Raw genomic sequence first — 24451 nt, 5'->3', positions numbered from 1 at the left:
TGAACTTGCTCGGATTGGAGTCCTAATAGTTAATATTGGTCAGAGGGTACAGAATCTCAGTTATCTGATGAACTTGCTCAGATTGGAGTCCTAATAGTTAATAATACCACACTGAAATTTCCTAAAAGGGAAAATCCTAACTATTAGGGATAACTTAACTAGCATGAGCATGGAAATTGTAGGACATACTGAAACTAGACATACACCATGAAAAAATATTTTTAATTCATTAATTATGGCTTCATAGTGATGAAAAAGAGACAGAAGGGTCGAGTTGAGAACTGAAACTTAGAAAAGAGCAAGAGAGCCAGGTCTAGGAGCAGCCCTAACAGGGCCCTCTCCAGAGTGGAAGGAGCAAAGGAAGAGACATTCTGCCCCCTCCCAGTTTATGTCCTTAGAGCCACAGGTCTGGAAGGGAAAACCTCAATCAGTACATGAGGTTAGCAATTTGGCTTGTGTAAAAATACACATTTATTACTTAAAAGTATATAGATGGTTATGAAATCTAAGATTAACGAAACATAATTTCATTGAGAAGGGAGAGTTGGATGCATTGAATTGGTCAGAGATCAGATAGGAAGTAAATAATTCTCGCTGAATAGAACTTGTCAGATTCTGGTTCAAGAACCCAAACTTGCACCCCACTTAGTTTTTCTGTTCCTGTCATTGCTTTCCTTTCTATATCTGTCTCCAAGTTAGCGCTATTCTCTCTTAGACCCTTCCATTTTCCCATACAAACCTTTATTCGGTCTTTTTAAGTTTGTTATTGTTATTGGTGGTGGTGATACTGGGTTCTGAACTTAGGGTCTCATTCTTGCTCTACTACTTAAACCACGCCTTTGCTGTCTGTGCTTTAGTCACTTTTCAGGTAGTCTCTTCTGCTTCTGCTTATGTTCATCCAGGACCCTGATTCTCCCACCTGCACTTTCTATGTTCTAAGGATTACAGGCATGCAGCACTACCCTCCCCTGATTATTCTCTGAGATAAGATTTTTCTGACATTTTTCTGGGACTGGCTTTGAATCACTATTATTCTGTCTCTGCCTCCCAAGTAGCTGGAATTACAGGCAGGAGCCAGTGTACCTGGCATACAACTTCAGTCTCAATGAGGCATCTCTGGGTTTTTAGGAAACGATTCTTAATCATAATTAAGTTTCTGGCATAGTCCCCAGATTCATGCATTCTTGAATCCTGTTTTCCTAATTCTTTGCCTCCAAAAATATAATTATCTTTGCCACAGTGTACATTTTTATTTACAGTTTAATGTGCCCATCTGTATTTACAGCAAGTAGAAAATTGTTCTTTTCAGTCTCAGAATGCAGACTCCAAGATATAAAATCACAGAAAATACATTAGTTTGGAATATATGGGAAGAGAACAGACTTGGCAATATTGTTCCTTAAGATCCTCTTAGGAAAATACAATCTCTATTGCCTCTTGGGTTGCTAGGAACTTTGTTTCCTCAACTCTAAGGGGAAAGGTACTTTTTCAACTGCTGGAGGAAAGGTTCCAAGCTCAGTCAGGGTTACTGACTGTTCAAGGTGAGGACCAGTGGCACAAATGGAGGAAGTTGAGCAGAGCTTGAGCATCTTGTCTACCAGCTAGGATTTAGTCTCAGCTTTCCTCGTTTTTTAAAGAAACACTCATACATTGGTCCTTTCTTATCCTTAAAATTTCCCTGTCATTGCTAATTTACTTCCTAAGCTTCTCCAAGCCACAATGTTCTCTTGGGGATTCAAAAAGGTGTTTACTAATGGGCAGGGTGGAAGGGGGAGACAGCTTCAAAGAAAAGAAATCGAGAGAGTGATGATGAGGGATGAAATGACTCCTTCCCTTGTCCTGTTATTATCCTTCCCTTTGAGCATTTCATCTTAGAGTTGCACCCGGACATCCCTCAGCCCAAGATTTAGTTTTAAGATGCAAAATATTGGACCAAGAATCTCATATCACAAGTACCTGGGACTAAGCACCAATGAGCTCTCTAGTTTGACACTTTCCTTGCTGATCTCTGTTGTTTACCATCTGATTATTTTATACTTTTATGCTATATTTATGATCTCAAGCATTTGAGTTTGCAGTGTTTCTCAAGGCAGATAGGATGGTTATTCCTATTGTCACCTCTGTTCTCTAAGAAACTTCTCAGGGCAAAGGACACTCTCAATATGTGTAGCTACTCCACATTTATTAATACATTTGTATTATGTATGTGTATGTATGTATGTATGTATGTATCTATCTATCTATCTATCTATCTATCTATCTATCTATTTACCTATCTTTGTATCACCTTGATCAATACCTAACAGCCTAGCTATCTACTTTGCCTAGGAAAGAGCAAACTTGGCTCAGAGGCAGTTTGCTAATTTTTAGCAACTTAAAGAAAGGGAGGGAGAAGGGAGAAAGCATGATTTCATTTACTAAGTATCATGGAATGATGTTAAGAAAGTATGTGTGTAATGTGAACAGATATATCATGAAGACCTTGATCAAGAGAATTTAGTGCTCATCTGGCTTAAACTTCATTGGTCATTCCTAGGGTGACAGTATTCAGGACGTGTCTGGCCAGCTCTTTCCAGGAGTTGAGGTATCAGGTGTCAAAGTAGGTCTTTTAGATGAAGAATAGTCAGAGGCCCAGGGCAGAGATTTTCTAATTATGCTGTACTGTACCAGTGAGTCACCAGAGAGATAATCCTTGTGTTGGTGGAAGATAACCCTTGCTGAGACAAAACAGCTAATAGAAAGATTTCCATCCCTTCCCCATAACCTATGACTTGTCACCACATTCTAACCCAACCAAGGTAGGAAACTCTTATCTGCTAGTCCTGCCACCCTGTCTAGCCTTGGTAGTAATGAGAACATTGACAATGATGGAAAATGTAATTCATACCTGGTCAGAGTCCCTCAGTCTTATCATTTTTGTGTATGAGAATTTCCAATGGCAGACTCTATATCTTTCAAGCTTTGTGTATGTGAAGTGTGTATGTTTCTGTTGTTTATCTGTCTGCCATATATATATATTCCAGTCATGGGGCCTGAACTCTGGGCCTGGGCACTGTTCCTCTGCTCTTCAGCTCAAGGCTAGCACTCTACCACTTGAGGCACAGCACCATTCCAGCTTTTTCCTCTTATGTGTTGCTAAGGAATTGAACCCAGGGCCTCATGCATGCAAGGCAAGCACTCTACCACTGAGCCACCTTCCCAGCCCCTCTGTCTATATTTGAATTACCTAGATCTGTACCTTTCCACCTACATATCTATATTGTGTAAGAAAGAGCAAAGGTGTGTAAAAATCAGTTTGCACATTTTTAGCTACCTAAAGGGAGGGGAGAAGGAGAAAGGGAGGAACTAAGGGATGTACAATTGCATCTACTAACTACACATAAACCAGTGCCAGTTTGTTTACATATATGGCAAAAGTGGAAGAAGGTTCATACCCTTCAGAGAAGCTTTTAACCAATAATGTATAAATGTTTCATCTTTCTTGCCCTTTTAGTGCAGCACCTGTGGGTTCATAGTCTGTGTGCTATTCCCCAGGGGGAATGAAGTCCTATCACTTGCTTGTAATACCTGTTCACTTATCTCCTTCCCTTCTCCATGCCCTCATTCCATACTTCCCTGTACGTGTTTGGTGACCTCACCTCTCAAACTCTTTGCATTTGAATCCTCATGCAAGAATTTGCTGCTCTGTAAATCCCCACAGTGGCGGATGTGGGAAGGAAGAAGCAGCCACTGACAGCTGCTACCATAAGGAAGACAAAATATTCCTAAAGAATTGTAGAAATGGGGAGTGGAAAGGGACATTTCATCTTCTCAATTATGTTTCATTTTTCTTTTGAAGGAAGTTTTTACATTGGATATTCTATTTTAAATCACATTATTTTAGCTTCAACTTGATCTTTTCTTTTACTTCTACATTCTTACAATTTAACCTATGTTCAGCAGCCAGAGACACTTAGAGTGACTGATTTCTTGGACTGTTTTTGCCTGCTAGGATGATGTTTAATGCTTTCTTTCTTCCATTCACTTTGTTCTTCCTTCCTTTCTCTCTCTCTCTCTTTCTTTCTCTCTCTCTCTCTCTTACACACACACACACACACACACATACACTCTCTCTCTCTCTTTCTATATAGTATGATGGTTTGAATTACCAACAATTAAAGACTTTCGGAAACTTAAATAAGCCCAAGTATATGTTATTTAACCAGTTGTTAAATTCGTTAAATTTATTGATATATCAGTAAAGCAAATGCCTTGAATGCAATGCCAGTAGACTATGGGCATAGAGTATATTTTTTCCAGTAGAGGAGGTATGTTGAGTTATCATCCTTTTTTGATCTATTTGTAATCAATGGTGTACTTTTCTAGAAGGGTTTCTGATTAAGCCAGCTAATGTGCACAAGAAAAGATATATTTTGCTTTAAACTCATTGGCCATCATGAAGAAAAACTATAATCTTGATAATATAGATGAATTAATTTTTTCTCTAGAGAATATAAACTCATTGAGATTAAGAAGAAATTCTTTCCATTTTGAAGAATTCCTAAACAACTTATGTATAAATCAATGCACATAAATTGTCCTGATTTTTTAACAAATAAAAGATATATTAAGAGCAGTCTGTGATGCATTTGCTAAGTCTTATATATATTCTTCTACATTCATTATAATAGATATTTGAGCTTACTGATTTGTTGGATTAAAATATGACTGCACATATTTTGGGGAAATATTCTCAACTAGTATTACATTTTTTGCAACTGACTGAAGACAAAAAGGATCCCTGCTTGTTAGTATTGTAATACCCATGCTGGTATTGTCTAGTATTCTCATTCTGCAGTCATATATTTCCTGTCTTACATCTTTCCTGTCCTTACTACTGAGGAACTAATGGTGTCTTTATGTGCTGTTAGTACAGAAGATTTCTTCAAGTTCCTTGTCTATGGTTCCATGGTAGCCTAACTAAATAAATGGAAAGTGGTGGCCAATGAAAATAAGCAGCAATTTTACAAGGTTTACCTCTTCAGAAAACGTCTGTATTATTCCCTGCCTTGGCGTTGGTATTCTAAGATCTCTGCAGCATCCTTGCGCTTAGTAACAAGACTCATCAATTCTTGGTTCAGACAGAAGAATGCTTTGTGTAGAGAGGGAAGGAAAAGAGTTGGAGAAAGTGACTATGAAGGGGAATGAGACTGATTGTATCTTTCTTGGATCCAGTTAGACAGCTTTCTTTATGCCTTGGTCATTTCCTCTAAGAAAATGATAGGATTTTTGATGCTCTGCCCCAGGCAGCCCCCCATGGGCGAGTGCAGATGTGCTGAGCCACTTGGCTGTGGTGTGGACCGACTCAGAGAACCTCTCTTCTCCCTAATGAAGTCATCTCCTCTCTGGGCAGCCCAGCCTCTCCTCTCACTCCATGTTGAAACTTGGCTTTGGCTTGCATAGTTCTGTCATGATGTAGATGATCTTCTAGTTAAGTTCTGGAGAAATCTATCCAACCATGTACAAGAAAGAAGAAAACTGCTCTGTTGAAAGGAACATTTTACTGTAACATTTTGATTTAAGGATTGGAGAGAGAAAGACACAGTATTTGATTTCTGGGAAAACTAAATTTTATGGTTTTCTAGGTATATTTTGTTATGTTTAATTTATCTGAGAAATTTATACACCTCGGGTTAAAGTGCAAAGAGAGGGGCTAGGAAGGTGGCTCAGTGGTAGAGTGCTTGCCTTGCATGCATGAGGCCCTGGTTCCCTGGTTTGACTCCTCAGCACCACATAAGCAAAAAAAGCCAGAAGTGGCGCTGTGGCTCAAGTGGTAGAGTGCAAGCCTTGAGCTGAAGAGCTCAGGGGCAGCGCCCAGGCCCAGAGTTCAGGCTCCATGACCGACAAAAAAAAAAAAAGTGCAAAGAGATTTTCACCATCATTTGGCCTTTTGTAGAATTCCTTTTTAGTCTTTAAAAGAGATAATAAAGACCGTGTATTATTTCTGCGTATCCTAGCAAACCAACACTTTAGTGATAGAAAGAATGGCTTTACAACACTTGATACTCACAACACACTATGTTGAAAATGAACTTTACAAGTTGGGGAGAAGGAAGCTGGGGTGGGGGAGAAAACGAGGGAGGGGGTAATAATGTTAGAAAAAAATGTACTCATTACCTTACTTACATAACTGTAACCCCTCTGTATATCACCCTTACAATAAAATAAAAAACAACAACCTTCTGTTAGAAAGAATAGCTGTCCCAAAAATGTAGTGTTTTTCTAAAAAAATATAATTTATGACACTATCTTACTGGTTTTGGTTTCTTTTCCCTAGGTCTTTGAAAGACAATGATAGTACAGTTATAATCGGTAGCATTCTTTCACAATTCAGAAAACGCACTCTACTTGCTTGTACCTAGCATCAGTCAGCTTAGGGAACTGAAACATGAACTCTTTGTTTCCTGAATTTGAATAGGACAGGACTCTTGTCATCCCTAGCCCAGCAACAGATACTGCCATGTCTAATACCATTTCGTCTTATCAACAAAAAAAGAAGACTGAAATACAATCCTAAAGGCCTTTGGAAGGAGGTTTAGATGAAGATAATGACATTCCCTGGAGACCCACCTGCCATCTACACCTTTCTTCTCTTAACTCATTGGCTGACTGCCCCTGACCTCAGCCAAGTTCTTAAAGACAAGATCAAGGCAAAGAAGCAAGTCATGTTACTTTTGGCTTATGATTTCTTGTAGACACCAGCATGACTGGAGATCTTGCTTTATCTCTACCTAGGATCTTAGAATTTATATATACAACATTCCTAGTACAAGCCCATGATTTCAAGGGGGATTCATTGGATGAGTTTTTAATTATTGTTTGATATAATCCGAAGTATTAAAGTGTAGTTTCAGCAAGAAAAACTGCAAAAATATTTACCATTCTAACACTTTTTGCAGTTTTTTTTCAGACATTGCAGAATCAAAAATAGCTGCTTTCTTAAACTCTTAAACAATTTGAAAAGGAAAACCCTCAAGAATACTTATGTAGATGGAGCTATGCACTCTATCCTGGATATACATTGCATGTTTTTTTTAGTTATAGATAACTAAAGGAAGAAATATTCCTTAGAGAAAGAAAGCAAATGTTAAAGTATCATTTTCTTAGCTATTTGACGGTGCAAAGAAGTGCTTAATTTTTCTAAACAATAATGTTACACACCAAAAGACAGGGAATGCAGTGTAAAGTTTTTGACTCTATACATATTCTTACCAGTTGAGACTGAGTAAGAAAGCAATTTTGCTCTGTGAAACTATTTGGTCCAGGGTTGTAATGCCTAACGATGTTAGAGGAGCTATAAATAGCAAAGACATAGAGAAATGCATTTGGGAAGATAAAGTAAAAAACAAAATCTAAGGATGTAAGGAGTAACCAACCCAAAATTTTCCACAATGATCAACTATATGTAGATAATGTTATTTACAGTGAATGCTATTTCTTTTAAAAGGATATTTACCCATTATTAGTTGTTTGTTTCTGCGCTATTTCTCCTCTGTATAATTGTTTAACTGATTTATATTAGGAACATAGAGTAGGGTAATGGAGAAGTGATAAGCTTTCAGATGGGCAGATCAGTCATGAAGTAACCTTGCACAAGTCACATACACTCTGTGATACTCAGATTTACTCACATTTAAACATAAAAATGACACATATCTGGAAGTTTCCCAAGAAAGATTGACTTTGATGCCTGAATTATGTATTTTAATAAAAATTCATTTTGTCTTATTTTCCTCCCTACTGTAGTGATTCATCTTGAGTCAAGATTGGGTCCTGGTCAAAGCTCTGTTGTTCAGTGTGTGCAGTTACTTCTATACTTTAGTTTGTACACAATATGCAAGGGTTGAAATCTGACTCTGTGCTATGACTCTGTCACTCTAAACATTCAATTGGATGCAATTTTATGAATGGTAGTAGACTCATTAGTAGAGACTTTGTGCCAAGAACAAATAATTCACTGCAAAAACCACCCATAATGTATAGGAGAGTTATATCCCTCTAGTAAGTAAGTAATACTGTAGTGAGCTGATGAATTTTTTTAAAAAATGAAAGAAAAATGCACATCTTGCGCATGAAATTATCCTGATCAAACTTCCACCTGTTTATCATTTAAAACCTACAGTCATGCTGAATGCATATAACTTAGAAATGCATAGGAGACTATGAAGAGAGGCAAGCTTTATATGTGCTTTGTGTAAAGCCATGTTAAACCTTTAGAGAGAATAAGGAAGATACATCCATATTTATCTAAAGTTTGTAACCCCAGTGGTCCACTAACAAGTCACTTGGACTTACTTAGTTCTCATTGTATAAAATAATACTTGACTTCAAAGAAAAAGAGAAAAACAAAAACTAAGTTCCTCTTTTCTGAGGGGCTGAAATCCTTTGTGTCAACTGGTTGACCCTTTGCCCTGTAAGGTCCTATAGGAAATCTTTTGTAGCACAGGGCAGGGGGGCTTCTTCCATGTGGTGATGTTTACATAGCGAGGTGAGCCTGAGTGAAAGAAAAAAATCTCATAAACACATGAAAGATTTTGTTTCCTGACAGCAGGAAAGCTGACTGATATGGTTACTGACTGACTCGGTTACTCAGAAGAAGAAGAAAAAAATTAGTCAATAGTCTTTTGGGGACACTTTCAAAGACCCAGGGGACGGCAAAAGGAAGTAAGGAAAGTGGAGAGAGATGGGTACTTGGGGCAGAGGGACAAGATTGTCTTTGAATCCTGCTTGGGATTTGCCTGGGGGAATTTCCTGACCCGTCCTTTATGACCAGGCTCTTTGTGTATTGCAGGGTGTCTCTGGGCTCCCCGCGGAGCAGTTCCCTTGGGAGGGCTGAGGCCGAGCTCACACCTCCCTGGCTCACAGAAGGATCTGCCCTCCCCGCCCCCCAATACCCCCCAGGGTCTCCTTTAGGATGGCCGGAGCCTGGAGTCTGACACTTCTTCAGATGGGACCCGCGAGCCCTGTGCGCCCATAAACCCGCGATGGCTATAGTTCTTGGCTGATTTTGCTGAGTTTCATGCGCTCCTAAAGAACTACCCGTACTCAATTGTTTCATGCTTGCCTAACCCACCAGAGCCTGGGGCTCCTTTCCCCTAATTCAGAACGCGCAGCGTGGGGGCGGGGAGTGGGGGTGGGGAAGGTGTGGGAAGGCGGGGGAGGAGAGGGGGTGTCCGGGAGCCCTGGGAGGTGGAATGGAGTGACTCGCTGAATGGGGAGTCTAGCGGTCCCCCAAGCCGATTGGTACTTCATGTCAGGAAGAAACTCTAAGAGGTGGGAGTGCCTGGGCAGGGAGGGAGGGAAGGAGGCAGGCAGGCAGGCAGGGAGGCAGTCCCCACAGCGGGTTTTCCGCCCCTCCGCCCGCTAGCCTAGCCTGCGCTCTGAGGAGTGGCTGGAGCTTGCAGGGCGCTTTCTGGAGCCCGTGAATGAACCCTCCTCCTTTCCCTCCTCCTTCTGCTCGCCGAGTCTCCTCCTCGGCGCTGACGGTACCGTGATATAATGATGATGGGTGTCACAACCCGCATTTGAACTTGCAGGCGAGTTGTCCCAAGCCTTTCTGGGGAAGAGCTCAAGGCGCGAGGGTGCAGCCGCCGCAAGCATTAGGTCCTGAGGATAGGAACTGGGACAGGGATCCGCGACCAGCCCGGCATCCTCCCAGCCTCCAGCACCGCCGGGCACCGTTCTCCACCCTTCCCCGAGCCGCCACCGGGCTTCCTATGTGACCCGCCCGGGCGACGCGGAGCGTGACAGCGCAGCGGACCGTTCTGCCCCTCGACTTCAATCAGCTGCCTTTCAAGGTAATCACGTTTCTTTTGTTCCCCCCTCCCCATTTTAAAAGAAAGAAAGAAAACTTACAGAAAAAAATAATCCGCGAGTTTAGAAGAAAAGAGGTGCATTGATGCAATTGGTAGAGGGCTTTAATGAAGGCAAAGAGAACTATAAAGAGAAGTTAAAAAATTATGTGCTCTTAAAAGAAAAAAAAAACACAACACCCCAAAGGCACAGGTAACTTTCAGGGAGGCTTTAGAAGAGAGGAAGACTGAGGAGGTTCCCTGGTGCTGAAAAAGATCCAGACAAAAGAAGTCTGGGGGGGGGGGGGGGTAGAGTGAAGGGGAAAGGACACACAGAATGGAGAGAAGGAGTAAGTAGAGAAACCCTGGAAAAGTCGTGGCATCTTGAACTGGGAGAAGGGTTGGGATTCCTGACACCTTGGCTTTTGTTATTTGCGTACGGGTTCGAGGCAAAAGTTTGAATGGGGACTCCAGTGACTTGGCTTTGCACCAGTCCCCGAAGCCACCTGGGTACCTAGGCTACCTGGCGTCCCGGCCCCGGTGTGTGGTCAGTGCCTGGCGTTCCTGGAAAGCCTCTCTGGAGCAGCCCCTGACAGGGCAGCGGGCTCCACAGCAGCCCTGGCCCCCCCGAGAAGGTGATCCCCTCGATCTGCAGGCAGTGCGGGAGAAGGTCTAGCAGCGGAGGGGTGCCGGGTCTCGGGCTTCGGTTCTTTCACGACTTGGGGGGTTGTCACGGCCCTCTCAGGGAGCCCCCTGGGTTCTTTTGTCCTGCGCGCGGTGTGCGCTCGGGGCCGGCAGGAAAGGAGCCGAGGATGGGGGTGGGGTTGTCGGGGCCCCGCGGAGGTCTAGGAGGCGCCTGGGCGGGAAAGCTTGCCCTGAAGCCAAAGAAATGTGGGCCCCCCCTTTTTTTTCATTCTCACCCAGGAAAGAAAACAAAACAAAACAAAACACGAAATGGGGGGGGGGGGACTGTCGCTCGGGTCTCAGCAAGCAAACCAGTGCCTAGGACACTGTAGACAAAGGTGGTTCGGGGAGACCCGAGTTAGGGGTCCACGGTGCAGCCTTTCCGCCTGCAGAACAGCGCTCCGCGCTGCCCCCGGCCGCTTCCTACCCGCTCCCAGCGCTGGGCTCTAGTTGAGCAACTTTCCTAGCGGGTCCAGTGGCTGCGGAGCGCGTGCGGGGAGTCCCGGGCACGCCCTCCGCCGGAGCGCCCCACCGCCCGGCGGGGACGGGGGCGCTGCGGAGCCACTGCGCCGCTGCGGGCGGAGGGGGTGCCGGGGTGTCCCGGCTGGGTCTCGGTGTCACTGGGCGTGGAGCGGGCCGGGTGTTAGCGGACAGAGGGGGTAGGAAAACAGTGTCATAGCCTCAGCTATTCACCCTCGGATCCAGCTGCGCTCTGGCAAGTCCTGCCCGTCCCTGGGAGATGGTGCGGGCTTAGGGGGCAGTCTCTGGGACTCTCGGAAAGAGGCGTGGGCGCGTGGTACAAAGTCTAATCAGCGTCCTTGCTTCTCATCTTTGTGTCCTGCCTCCCCCCCTCCATCTCCCTCCCACCCCGTCTCCATCTTCTCCACCTCCCTCCTTCCCCTTCTCCACCGCCTCGCTCCATCTGCGTCCCCTCCCCCACCGCTGACAAATGAATGGCGAGTGTGAAATCCCTGCCTTCCTGGTCCGTGGAGGCCGGCTGGAAGGGAGGGGCGAGAGGGGCGGTGCGCTGCTTCGGGGTCGGTCTCCAGCTCCCGCTTCCCTCGCCGAGAACCCTGATGTCTAGGAATAGAGTTTTGCGGCGGCTGTGGGCTCCCCCTGATGGAGAAATTCAGCACAAGTGAGAGAGAGAGAGAGAGAGAGAGAATAAAAAAGAGAGACCCTCCCACCCAACACAAATGATTCACTTCCACTATCTTACGTTCCAGGTTGTGAATGACTCTTTTCTCCATCCAGTCCTTATTTTGCACTGCGGGATCTGGGATTTGGAGGAGTGACCAAAAAAAAAAAAAAAGAACTTGTGTTTCCAAGTGCCTGGTGGTACCTTTTTGAGAGTTGTCTGGACGGTCCCCGGACCTTCTGGGAGGATCTCACTCCACCACTTGGTATTTCCAGCCTCGGGAATCTTAGTCAAGCAATGTGTGCCTATATTAAGAAAGATGATTTAAGATGTGCACTTCTCTAGGTCCATGCCGTTGCAAAATCAAGGTTCCTATTCCAGAACTTAAAACTTCCCTAACTTTGCTTATGGAAATGGGGTGCAGGGGAGCTCAGGGGGCTCACGCCTGGAAGCAAAGGGAAGGAAAGAAGGCCTGCGGAAAGCCGGAGGGGACAAAGGAGGGAAAGAGAGAAAGAGAACAAGAATGGAACAGAGGTGGGCAGAAGCACGCCAATAGCTGGAACCAGAACGACTCGGGTCGTTGTTGTTGTTTTGTTGTTGTTGTTGTTGTGAATTTCGGGCGTCGTTTTAAGATACGTCTCAATGCTCCAAGTGTTAACCAACGCCTCTGCAGAGGCGCGCGCGCTTGGATGGAAGGGTGGGAAGGGACTGGAGGAGCCGCGGCGGCCCAGCTCCGCCCACTGGATCTGTGCGCTGGGCAGTCGGTCCTTCATCTCTCAGCCTCTAGGAGGAACTGAGCCCAGCACTTCCCTCAATGCCGGGGTGGAGGGGAAAGGGGGGGGGGGTTCGCCAGCCGCCACGTGGGCTGGAGCTTCCACTCCAGGCCGTAGACGGGTGTGACTTCTTGGGCTCCGAGTCAGCTGCACAGCTGCACAGCTGCACGGGCGGTCAGCGCAGCCTGAGTCCAGAGGCGCCGGGGCCAGGGGGCCAGGGCTGGACTGGGACAGGGCTGGACTGGGGCGGGGCTGCACTGGGGCGGAGCGGAGGAGGGCGGGGCCCTGGCTTTGCCCCGAGTCCAGCGGCCGCCCAGCCAGAGCACCAGGGCGGGCGGCGGCTGGAGCGGATCCAGCTTCCATCGAGACAGTGCTACATGCTCTTATTCAAAGGCTTTACGATTTTTTTTTTTTCTTTCTTGCTCTTTGGAAGTGATAGAGGTAGAAGAAGCTCCAAGTCAACTTTTTTTTTTTTTTTGGCGTAACAATGAGACGAATTTGTCCCGTGGTCCATGTATTAGTTTAAAAACATGTTCAAGTCGGTCTGAAGACTATTTTTAGCTGGGTACGAGAATAATCACTTTGGAGAATGCCATCCAGTGTAGAATGGCAGGAGATTGCTTTTGATAGATTTCCACCAGGGCACACAGTGAAAGGTTGCTGCTTTTGTGACTCTGTGATCCCTGACCAGGCGCCTTGGGGCCGGCAAGCTGGTGTGGGGGGGAGCAGCACCTCTGAGCAGGGACCTGCAGGAAGATGATGAGACAGACTACAGTTGCTGTCCCATAGAGCTGCATTTTATGTTTCTCTGGTTCTGTTTTGGAGGAACTAAGTTCTAGTGCTCTTTTTTGGTATCACTTTCAATTGTTGCTAATTGGTCCTTTTTCCTTTTCCTTTCTGCCTAAAATCTGTGGCCTACATGGTGCTGAGTATACAGTTAAGCAATTGGGCCAAACTCATTGTGAAAATATTCATCTAAAGCATTAGAATACCTTTTAAGAACTTAATATAAAAATAGAAAGGTAATCATTAGCTGGCTGAAAAAGACTCGATTCCCAGTTTCAGAACCGGGTATCAGGCTCAGAGTCCGACTTTTCCTGAGTTCTAAGTAACACCGGGAACATTCTGTAATGGGATGTGCCTGTCCCTAGCGGAGCTACAACAGGATCCCAATAGTTTTCAAAGCAATTGAGCAATGACTTCCTCCAGCAGGAAGTCCCCAGTTCTTAATCTTCTCGTGGGTGAGATTCACTTAGAATTTATGTAAGAATTCAAAGCTTTGTTTCTTTTGGTACACAAAAACATTATAGCTCTCCCTAAATCAGTTTGAAAGGAATCCCCTCAGGTGGATGTATATTTATATATGTAGGCCTCTTCTTTTTCTTTGGTCTTGAAAATTGGAGGGGGAGACCTCTGCTATATTCCTCCAAAGCCTCTTATCATATCATGCCAAATTCTGTTTGGAAAGGAACTAAAGAGCTAACTCAAAGCTCATTTTGATTAATGAGAAAGGTATATCTATTGTTTCATGCTTTCTTACACTGCTTAGCTTAAACATTTTCTGGTTAATGATTGGTCAGTAACTGAACATCCAAATCTTTGAGAGCACAAAGATCAACTAACTCTGTCTCCTCCAAACAAAGAACTAAGCCTTCTTTTCCTGGGAGCTTTTAAGTATGCTTTGTTGAGTTTCTTCATCAGTAGACACTGCATTTAAAATGGACTATATCACTGTGAAAGAGTATAACTTTTCAAAACATGGGCTTCTTTTAAGGCAAAGAATGAATTACTATATAGTAGGTTATAGCTTCATCACTCACCTAGGGAAATTAGAGCAGACATTTATTGTTGGAAATTACTTGCTCTCATCTGAGAAAAATATATTAGCTTTTGCACAGGTTTGTTTGTCCTGTACCAGAAAATACAAAGCCTTTATTCTCCTTGGTTTGGAATTAGAACAAGGAGTTAGAGACCAACCTCCATATGAATTGGTGAATTATGGCCAATTCCTTCTTGTACTCAGATGGGTAAATTACACACACACACACACACACACACACACACCATGTATGTTTAAAGACATATAGATATATATACATCTATATTTATATCTATTTGTTTTTAGATATCTCTCTATATTAATCTGACTTTATCTATTATATACAAAATGGTACAAATGTAGATCTACATCTGTATTTATATTTATTTTTATGTCTATATCTATGGCTATCTTAATTCTTCCTTCCAAGAGTTTTAAGACATGTTAAACACGTATAAAATGAACTTACTTATTTTGCAATGAAAACAGATAATGCATAGTGTATTATAGTCATGTTACTAGTCAACGGCTAATTCGGCTCTATATGAGGTATGGTGGTTTAGGCACCAGACTTAGGATCAGAAGGTCCCCCCCTAGGAAAACCAAATTGAGACAGAACATCTGGAGCTTCAATGTCATAATTTATTAATATATAGTTGTAAAGACCAAATTTCACACAGTATTATTACTTCTGTCTAATAAGTTCATGAAATTTCATGTCAAAGCATTACCTGTTTCTTTGTATTGCTGTGATTCTCCCTTAGAAAGAACTAAGATACGTAATGCCCATTGCATTTACCTTGTATCTAAAGTATCCTGGACAGTTGGTTGTCTAAAGGAACTGGTAGGACAGTAGACAAAACCACCATGTCTGAGTCCTTAAGTTACCCCTCCATGAGCTGGGCTTCTCTAAGATGGAGGGAGAACTTTGGCTCTTTCTCCAAGGTAGCCCATCCCCAGCATGAACCTCCTCTCTGCAGACAGTTCTCATGGATAGGAGACCTGTTGACCTTGTCTCTTGTGTCTCTCCAGCAACCAAACAGTTTCTGTCAGCTGTTTCTTGATTGTTTGAGGACTTTTTCCTTTCCTCATTCACTTTCCTGAAGTATGAGTTTAAATATAGGCACCAGCTCTCCTATCACCTTGGTCTTTCCAGGCACATAGGTCTGTTATCACTTACAGACGGTGTATAGAAGATAGACACTGAAGAGCAGAGGAGTGGCAATGGGGGTTGGAGTGAGGCTAAAAACAAAAAAAGAATCTTCAGTAAGCTCAAATGAAGAAGGAAGACAGTCCCTACACAATTAAAGTTACAGACCTAGCTTTTGGAAAATGAGAGAAGTGGAACGAATGTCCCTGGATGCTGAGGAAGAAACAATTAAAATGTAGAGCCCTGACAATGAATGTCCTTAACTGCATTCTGATATACTTACTGGAGAGAGAAATGAACTTTCTGTGAGTGTTGCAACTCAAGTGCCCATAGAACCAAGTCTGGAGTGGAAATGGATAAGCGGCTAAGTGGGGGCAGTGGTATGACCTCAAGCATGCAAGGGGAGTGGGTGACATTTGATTGCTGCTGTTGATTAGCCAGTTGGAATATGAACCTAGTGCTGCCAGATCTTCTGATTTAGTAGGACAAAGAAATGGGACCTGGCATGAACACTGCAATTTCTAAGTTGGAGTGAATTATTCGAACATATATGCCACTTCTAGCACTGTATCCTAAGCCTGTCTGGTCTCTTTGAAATATTTGTAATATACTGGCTTCCTTCCCTAGTTTAGTTTTAAAGATGGTTTTAGGGCAAATGATGGGAATACTTCTGCAGATGAAGGAAACTTTCCCACTCATTCAAAATATTAAAGTCATTTTTATGTGGATAAAATGTGATATAAAGTGAGTTTTGATTTCTGTCTTGAGTAAACCATTAAGATATAGAAGGCCCAGTCCTGGGACAGACTCACATCTCTTTCCTCTGGTCTTGTTTATTGTAAGATTTGATATAAGTTGACCCATTGTAACAGTGAGATGTACAAGACACTATGTTGAAAACAAATGTTACAACTTCGGGGAGGGGAAGAGGGAGGGGGTGTTGTTGTGGAGGTGGGAGTGGGAGGGAAAGGAAAGGAAGGGAAAAACAAAGGAGGAGGCAAGCATGCTCCACAGGAAATGTCCTCATTACCTTGCTCATGTAACTGTAACCCCTCTGCACAGTATTTTCACAATAAAAAAAGCACAAAAAAAGATTTGATACCTTGGATATTGACAGGTATCAGACCTTATTATTGAGTCATAATAAATATTCAGCTGCACCAATTCAAATGTATTTCCACTATTAATTAGCCCTACATGCTTTTATTCATGAGGGGCTATGGATACTTCCAAGTAAGTTTCTGAATAAAACCTAGAAGCACTAGTGATGTATTTGATTTAATAATGTTGTTTAAGGGACTTTTCTGAACCTGGGATTATATAAGTGTAGGAACTATTAAGTTGAATAATATATAGTTCTGCCCTCCAGAAGCCAAATATTCTACAGAAGAAATAAAGCACACCTAAAAATAATTATTCAAAATACATCATAGTAAGTTATAAGGAAATTTGTTAAAAACAAAGTTGTCTTCTGGTTTTATAGTGATTCATTCAGATAGATACCCATGGTTGCATTATCTTTGATAGAATTTTATCATAAACTTTCATCTTGACTGTCAAGTTGTATCTTCAATTTTTGTAAAACATTGTAAGGTAATTGAGATGTATCTAAAACGAACTCATAAAATGTACCTGCTTGCTGAATATAAGATATATCTTCTGAATATCTTATAAGATATTCAAAAATTTAAAAACATACCTCCTAATTAGTATTTGTCAATATCTGTTAGCATATCATAGTCATTTACTACAAATAACAGATTCAATTGTCAAGGTGCATTAAGGATTACAAAATGTATCCTTGCCATTGTGAACTTCCAGTTGACCTATAGAGAACCTCAGTATATTAGGTTTAAACAAATATTCCCCAGGAAATATACAGAATTATGATACTTTGCAATTTTGTTTTGAAGAGGTTTTAACACTTACTTTAAAACATATGAAGTAAAGCCAAAGTGCAAAATAATATTAAGGAAAAAATTAATAACTTATACATTATTATATTGAACTTGAGGACAAAATTGGGCTTGGATTTTTCTCACGTGTACTTTTTTAAAACTCAGGTTTCCTAGATAATAGAGAACTTAGTTGTTTTTGAAAAGACAAAAGGTACCAAATCCAATATTTCTCAGTGAAGATCTCTTCCTTTGTAAATAACAAAAAGGCCCAAGATTATTTAATCAGCTTTCTAGTACTAGATTTAGCACACAATACGGGACGTTTCAAGTCCATAAGTTCTTGGACTTCTTGAGTTGGTGGCTTTTGGGAAGGCAATGTCTTTTTATTTCTGGAGCAATGTAGTAGAGGAAGCCCCTCATCTCAAGGCAGCCCAGAAACAAAAGAGAGGAGAGACCAAGTCCCGTAATCCACTTTAATGGTATTTCCCCAAAGATCTAAGACCTCCCACAAGGCTCCATCCCTTAAATCTTCCCCTGCTCCCTTTGGACATAGGCATTCGAGGGCCACTTAAATCTAAACTAGAGCAGTCTCCAATACTTATTTTCTTTGTGATTATAACTTCTAGAAATTCAAACAGAAAGGGACTCAGATTGTTAAATATTTTTCCTAAAGTCACACAAATTAATGGTAAAGCCCAGGACAGGATTTCTTGATTTGTTTTTTATGCAGAATATTTTCTTTCACTATTTACTCTTGAGACCTTAGAACTGTTTGAAGTGTTTAAAAATTCTGACAAGTATTGGTCACTTTTGTCACCAATAGCTCCTCATTACATTTATTTTGTTTGTTCAGCCAGCTAGAAAGTCACCAGAGTCTGTGTTTTAAAAAGCCTGCTGAGGTCTTTATGTTGTTTTGATGTCACGTGCCTGAGCTACCAAAGGGTTCCTTCTCACTTCAAGTCTGACTTTCAGCATCTCTATTGCTTTTTCTTGTTCATCTTTGCCATCTTCTCTTGCTCTATTCTTGACCAGCTTACTGTTCCTAAATAGATTTTGTGGTCACTTCTCCCTCATTGTGCCAATTTCTACCCCTTAGTTAGTTGGGCTGAGGTCGCTATTGTTCTTCCCATGGGCTACCCAATTGTGGCTGTTACACATATCCATATGGTTATATGGCCTAAAATTGAGTTATGAAATTATTTTAGTAACTATTACCTTGAGTAAGACTCAAAGTAATAATTAGAGTGTTGAGATAACTTCTCCTGTTACAAGTCTCCTCTTGTTTTTACAACCCAAGAGGAGCTATTTCTTTGACCACACACAACGTCCAAGTAACATGTGATTTATGGCCTGCCACCAGCCTGAATGCTTGTGATTTACTTTCCTTTTTTTGTCTTTTTCTAGGACAAGATGTTGATAAATATAAAAAGCCTCTTGTGGATGTACTCAATCTTAATAGTAACCCATGCACTACATAAAGGTGAGTGTGGTAGCAATTACATTATTGCTAGTGGAAATTTAAATGTTATACTGGGGGATGGAATGACAGTATTAAAACACAACAATAAAGAGTTGTCTTCTTTCTTTTCTTTCTTTTTTTTATATTGTAAAAGTGATAAGAATTGTCTTGTTAAATCTGTTGAATTCTTAAAACTCTTGTCAAGATAATGTTACACTGAAAGTAGTAGATTTAAATAAAACAATTAGAAAAAAATAAACTGGGGGCTAACATTGGAAGCAGTCTTTCAGTAACTTTCCACATTATTATTATTATCATCATCATCATCATCATAATCATCGTTATTTTCTTGTCAGTTATGGGGCTTGAATTAAGGACCCAGGTGCTATCCTTAAGCTCTTTTGTTCAAGGCTAGCACTCTACCACTTTAAGCCACAGCTCCACTTCCAGCTTTCTGATGATTAATTGGAGATGAAAGTCTCATGGACTTTTCTGCCCAGGTTGGCTTTCAACCGTGATCCTGAGACTTCAGCCTCCTCCGTATCTAAGATTATATGTGTGAGCCTATTATTATTTATCTGATAGTGTTTCACTGTATAACCCAGCCTGACTTCAAACATCCTCCCATCTCAGCCTCCTCATAGTGCTGGGATTACAGATGTGAAGCATCACATTTGGTTCCCATATTTACTTTTGAACTGTGAATAAAGTTCATAGATGGCACTGACATGTGGTTAAAATTTCGATTCTTCCAATACTAGTTCTCAAAGATTTTTTTTTTTGCTCGGTTATAGAGCTTGAACTCTGGACTTGGGCACTGTCCCTGTGCTCTTCAGCTCAAGGCGAGCACTCTACCTCTTGAGCCACAGCGCCACTTCTGGTTTTCTAGTGGTTTATTGGAGTGAGTCTCATGGACTTTCCTGCCCCGGCTGACTTTGAACTGTGATCCTCAGATCTCAGCCTCCTGAGTAGCTAGGATTACAGGCGTGAGCCACCGCATCCAGTCTAGTTCTCATTTACTCTGCCAAAAATTTTTTTTTGTTATTGCTTTTTAGTTGTTAGTGGATTTGAACCCATGGCCTCACACTTGTTACGTGAGCATTCTACTATTTTGATCCATCACCTTCTCACCTGCAGTCACTTTTGCTTTAGTTATTTTTCATGACAGATATGTACCACCATGGACAGCTTTTTGGTTGAATTGGGGTGTCATGGAATTTCTTCCCCACTGTGGTTTCAAACTGTGATCCTCTGATATCCATTTTCTGAATAGGTAGGATTACAGGTATGAGCCACTGCTCCTGGTTGAAAGAAGGACTGAAACACTCAGGAGGCTAGAATTTGAAAAGAATTAAAATTGAAAGAAGGTTGACAGCAAATGTTTCACTTACCAGCCTCTGTCTTCTTTGTTCATAGATCAAGACAAGTGCACATGCACTGTTTTCCTCAGTTTTACATTACGTGGCCACTTAGTAAGGGTTGTATAATTCCAAGTCCACTATTAAGTATATAGAAAGAGACAGCAAAGCATTTGAAGAGAATTCAGATTTGATCTGCTTCTGTCTTGTTCCCCCCAGATTCAGCTATCACTTTTTTCTTCCCATTCACTTCATACCTGAAACAGTTTGAAATAATTTCCTTTTGTATAGATTTATGTTTCCTAGTTTTCCACGTATCATTTCTCTTACTTGGTAATCCTCCTGCTCTTGAAAGTTCTATTTTAGTTCATTCAAGAGACTCAAGGTTTAGGTGTGACTTCATCTATTCACTTATCTATCCATTCTTTCTTCCATTCATCTGTGATCTCCATATGTACTCACAAACTACTATTTGACAGTCATTACTTGAGTGTTATTTTTTGCATCATCTATTATTTTAGCTGTCCAGGAATATACTAGTGAATGAATCGTACATTGTCCAAGCCTTTATTTTATTGCATCCTTATATGAGATGCAGAATAAATGAGTAGAATCTAGCTGTTTTCTGATGGATAAAAATAGAACAGAAAGTCGTAGTAGGGATTGGCTTTTGTGTATGTGAGGGAGGATTGGTAAGGTCTCTTTGAGAAACTAACATTTAAGTCTGAGAATGATGCAGGGTAGTCAACCAGCCAAGAGATAGCAACAGAAAAGTTACTGTATTTGAATACTAGTGAGCAAGAAGAAGGTAAGAGATATGGACAGAGATATAAGCAGATGCCAGCTCATCCAAATAATTATACTTAAGATTGGGATAGGATAGGATAGAAGAAGCTAAATGCAAATTATATTGTTTAATGTTACTTTTACTCCATTTACTCCATTTTAGACTCCATTTATTTCTGATGTATTTTTTCAAATTTTTATTTTTGTTACTATAAAGGTGATTTACAGAGATGTTACAGTCACAAAAATTAGGTAATGAGTTTAGTTTTTGACAATGCCATCTCTTCCTCTGCTCTCTCCCAATTTTTCCCTTCTGTTCTCACCCATAAGTTGTATAGTTCATTTTCAACATAGTGTCTAGTGAATACCACTGCTACATTTGTTCATCATTTGTCCCTTTGTCCCTATGTGTTTAATAGTAACTGATTGAAACATTTATTACTTCTGTGTTATAAAGAGGAAACTGAGGCACCAAGAGAAGCAATTTGCTACAAACTCTACACGTAAGAAGTAACGAAGTCAGGAGAAGACCCATGGTAGTCCTTTGGAGTGTGATCTCTTCATCACTGTGTAACATCTCTCAGCAGTTAAGGCAGTGGAAGTTATAGAAAGTATTAGAATTTTATTCCAAGTACAGTAGAAAACAGTGAAGGAACTGAGCCCAAAAAAGACACAAGTTATGGGCTGGGAAGGTGGCTCAGTGGTAGAGCGCTTGCCTTGCATGCCTGAGGCCCTGGGTTCGATTCCTCAGCACCACATAAGCAGAAAAAAGAAAAAAGCCAGAAGTGGCGCTGTGGCTCAAGTGGTAGAGTGCTAGCCTTGAGCTGAAAAGCTGAGGGAAAGCGCCCAGGCCCAGAGTTCAGGCCCCACGACCGGACCCCCCCCAAAAAAAGACACAAGTTAATAAATGGTTTTCAAATTTATTCTTCAGTCCTGTGAAGATTTGTTTTTATAAGAGCAAAAGTTGCAACAGCATTGAGAAGACCATGGTGGCGACCTGTGCATGTAACGGGTAGCTGTGTCAGCTAGTGGCCATGGAGATGGAGAACTTTGATTTGAATGTGTGGAGGCAGAGGACTCAAACCTACTAATGTACTGCATGGGGTGTGCTAAGGGAATGAGACTTCTCAAGAATAAGCTCATTATTAGGATATCCACTCACTTGCCTTTCCTAACCCTCCACTATTTTTTCTAGCCAATGCAAAAACCCTCTGCCCATGTTTCTATTGTTCCATGTGTTGTTCTAACTATGAGAATACATATAGCTTCTGTGACAAGTTATTTTCTCCCTTTTCTCCTAATTAGCTGACAAGCTGGGAAAGGACTGCCAATCCTGTTATAACAGAGGCCTGACACATTTCCAGCACTTAAACATTTTATGTGTTAACTGATTGGCTGAATGAATGCCTCAGTGAATGACCCAGGTGGCTATCAAAGTCTAGCATCTACTAGCAGTTAATAGTCCCAACAATTGTCATCTTTAACTTTTTCAGGAAGTGAAGGTGAAATGCTCAGACAAAGAAGGGCAATAACTGCCTATGAAGAGATGAAGAGAGAGGATTTAGAAAGGATCTAAATGGAGAGGGGAATTGGTTTGGGCAGCTAGTAGTGGTAGAGGGGAATTGGAGAAAGTAGTGAGCAAACATACCCACAGTTAAGTTTACATTTTCCATTTAAAGGACTCCACACAATGAAAAACACAGCAAAACAACATGTAGTTTATTTGAATGATAGTACTGAACAACAATGTTGAGTAACATCTACACATCAGACCGATTTGTAAATCCATGACCATGGTTAATCCCTGTAATTAATTTAGGGTTAAGGTCAGGAGAAGTTAAATATTTCCTGTGAAAAACGAAAAAATTTAAGGACGGGAATAGGATAGCTTATGAGAAGGAAAGTTTAATGCTCAAAGCAGGAAATATAACAATATTCTACTGTTGAAATGATACTAGTATGAACCATTATCTGACATCTCTTGGATCCCACCTTTCAAAGTCTAATTGAGGACCAATTCATCTACTAGTTAGCTTTATTTTAACACACAAAAAGTTCTTTAAAAAATACTATCTTTCAGTGTATAAACTGTCTTAATCCTTGGTTGCCTACTTAGGTTTCACTTGAATATTTTATTTTCATTAGCATATATTAATTGCACAAATAACAGGTTTTATTTTGCTATTTCCACATGTGTGAAATGTACTATGATCATATTCACTTAATCTATTATTCTTCATTCTTCTCCCAGCTTTCCCCTCTGTCATCTCCCTAGTAGTTCTGTTTTAATTTTGAGGACCTTGTTCTTATTCTTCTATATGTTTCCCTAACAGTAAAACAAACAAAACCCCCCAGAATACACAGATTTGAGCTAATGAATTAACTAGGTAATGATATTTATCAAGAAAGCCATAAAGTCACATATTTTCAATCAAATCTTTATTTGGCCAGCATTTCTCCCCTTCTTGCTTCTCTTCTTCTCCTCTGTATATACAGATGGAATTTACATAATTTTTACTGTGCAGAATCTAGGGACAGAATGGGGAGTAATTGATCATTCATTACTTGGAGCTTTCTCCCTTACTATACTCATTTAGAGCACAAAGCATCTGGTGGAACACTGAACTTTTTTGTTAGGATACATTTTTATTACTAGACTTTTCAGAATTTCAGGCAAGTTCCTGTGGGTAGCAGATTCAAAAAAAACACATTCATGGTCTATATACATTATAGTCTCAACTACTAAATTTTTTTCTTAAAATATTTAGATTTAGTGAACTTAGTTCTCATGCTTCAGTGATTTAAGACTCAAGATTTAATGCACAAATAGGCATGACTACATAGCTTTTTGCTAATCTTATTTTAGTGATTGGATTCTACAGATACATATATTTATGTGAGATCAGATTATTTAATTGTATACATCTTAAATATCCAAAACAATAAGTAGTCATTGGGAAATAGTTATTATAACATAACTATTAATAACATAGTCATTAGGAAAAGTCCTGATTTTCATAAATTTCTTATTGGCCAGATTAGGCTTTCATTCATGTTTGCCCCTTCAAACTTAACCCTTAAACTGGAGAATTTATTTTCTAAGCTGAGAAAGGCATTAAAATGGAATTATTCTCTCTGTATTATAAGTGGGAGAAATCTAAGTAACTATCAACAGAGTTAAATGCACATCATTTTGGTAAGGGGTAAGTAGGGGAGGGATGGGTGAGAATGTTGTAGAGATAATCTTAATCAAGATATATTGTATAAATTGCTTTGTTAAATGGCAACTCATTTGTAAAACTACTTAAAGCTAATAATGAAAGAAAGAAAGAAAGAAAGAAAGAAAGAAAGAAAGAAAGAAAGAAAGAAAGAAAGAAAGAAAGAAAGAAAGAGAGATGGAGACATTACTTTGGCAGAAGAAATGCCTGGAAACCTGAGTTCAAACCTCAGATCTGATTCCCCCTCCCAAAGAGAAATCCACAACAAACCCCTCACAACAAAACCAAACAAAAACAATAACAAAAAAACCCCAACTTCACTTCCTCTGAAAGCTTCT

General features: G+C 41.0%; 1 protein-coding gene across 2 annotated transcripts in view; it reads left to right on the top strand.

The window, feature by feature from the left end:
* The first annotated feature begins 9487 nt into the window (after positions 1–9487).
* The window catches only part of Vcan (versican), a 99413-nt gene continuing 84449 nt past the window's right edge, over positions 9488–24451 (top strand). For both annotated transcript variants that reach the window (XM_042690932.1, XM_042690931.1), the window contains exons 1-2: positions 9488–9836; positions 18697–18772. In XM_042690932.1, the coding sequence (XP_042546866.1) occupies positions 18703–18772 (70 nt within the window). In that variant the 5' untranslated portion in view covers positions 9488–9836; positions 18697–18702. The remainder of the gene's footprint in view (positions 9837–18696; positions 18773–24451) is intronic.

Source organism: Dipodomys spectabilis, unplaced genomic scaffold (assembly GCF_019054845.1).
Source record: "Dipodomys spectabilis isolate Male_0828 unplaced genomic scaffold, ASM1905484v1 ptg000140l, whole genome shotgun sequence".
Classification (NCBI taxonomy): Eukaryota; Metazoa; Chordata; class Mammalia; order Rodentia; family Heteromyidae; genus Dipodomys; species Dipodomys spectabilis.
Note: the sequence above shows the minus strand (reverse complement) of the source record. Positions and strands in the feature narration are given on the sequence as shown.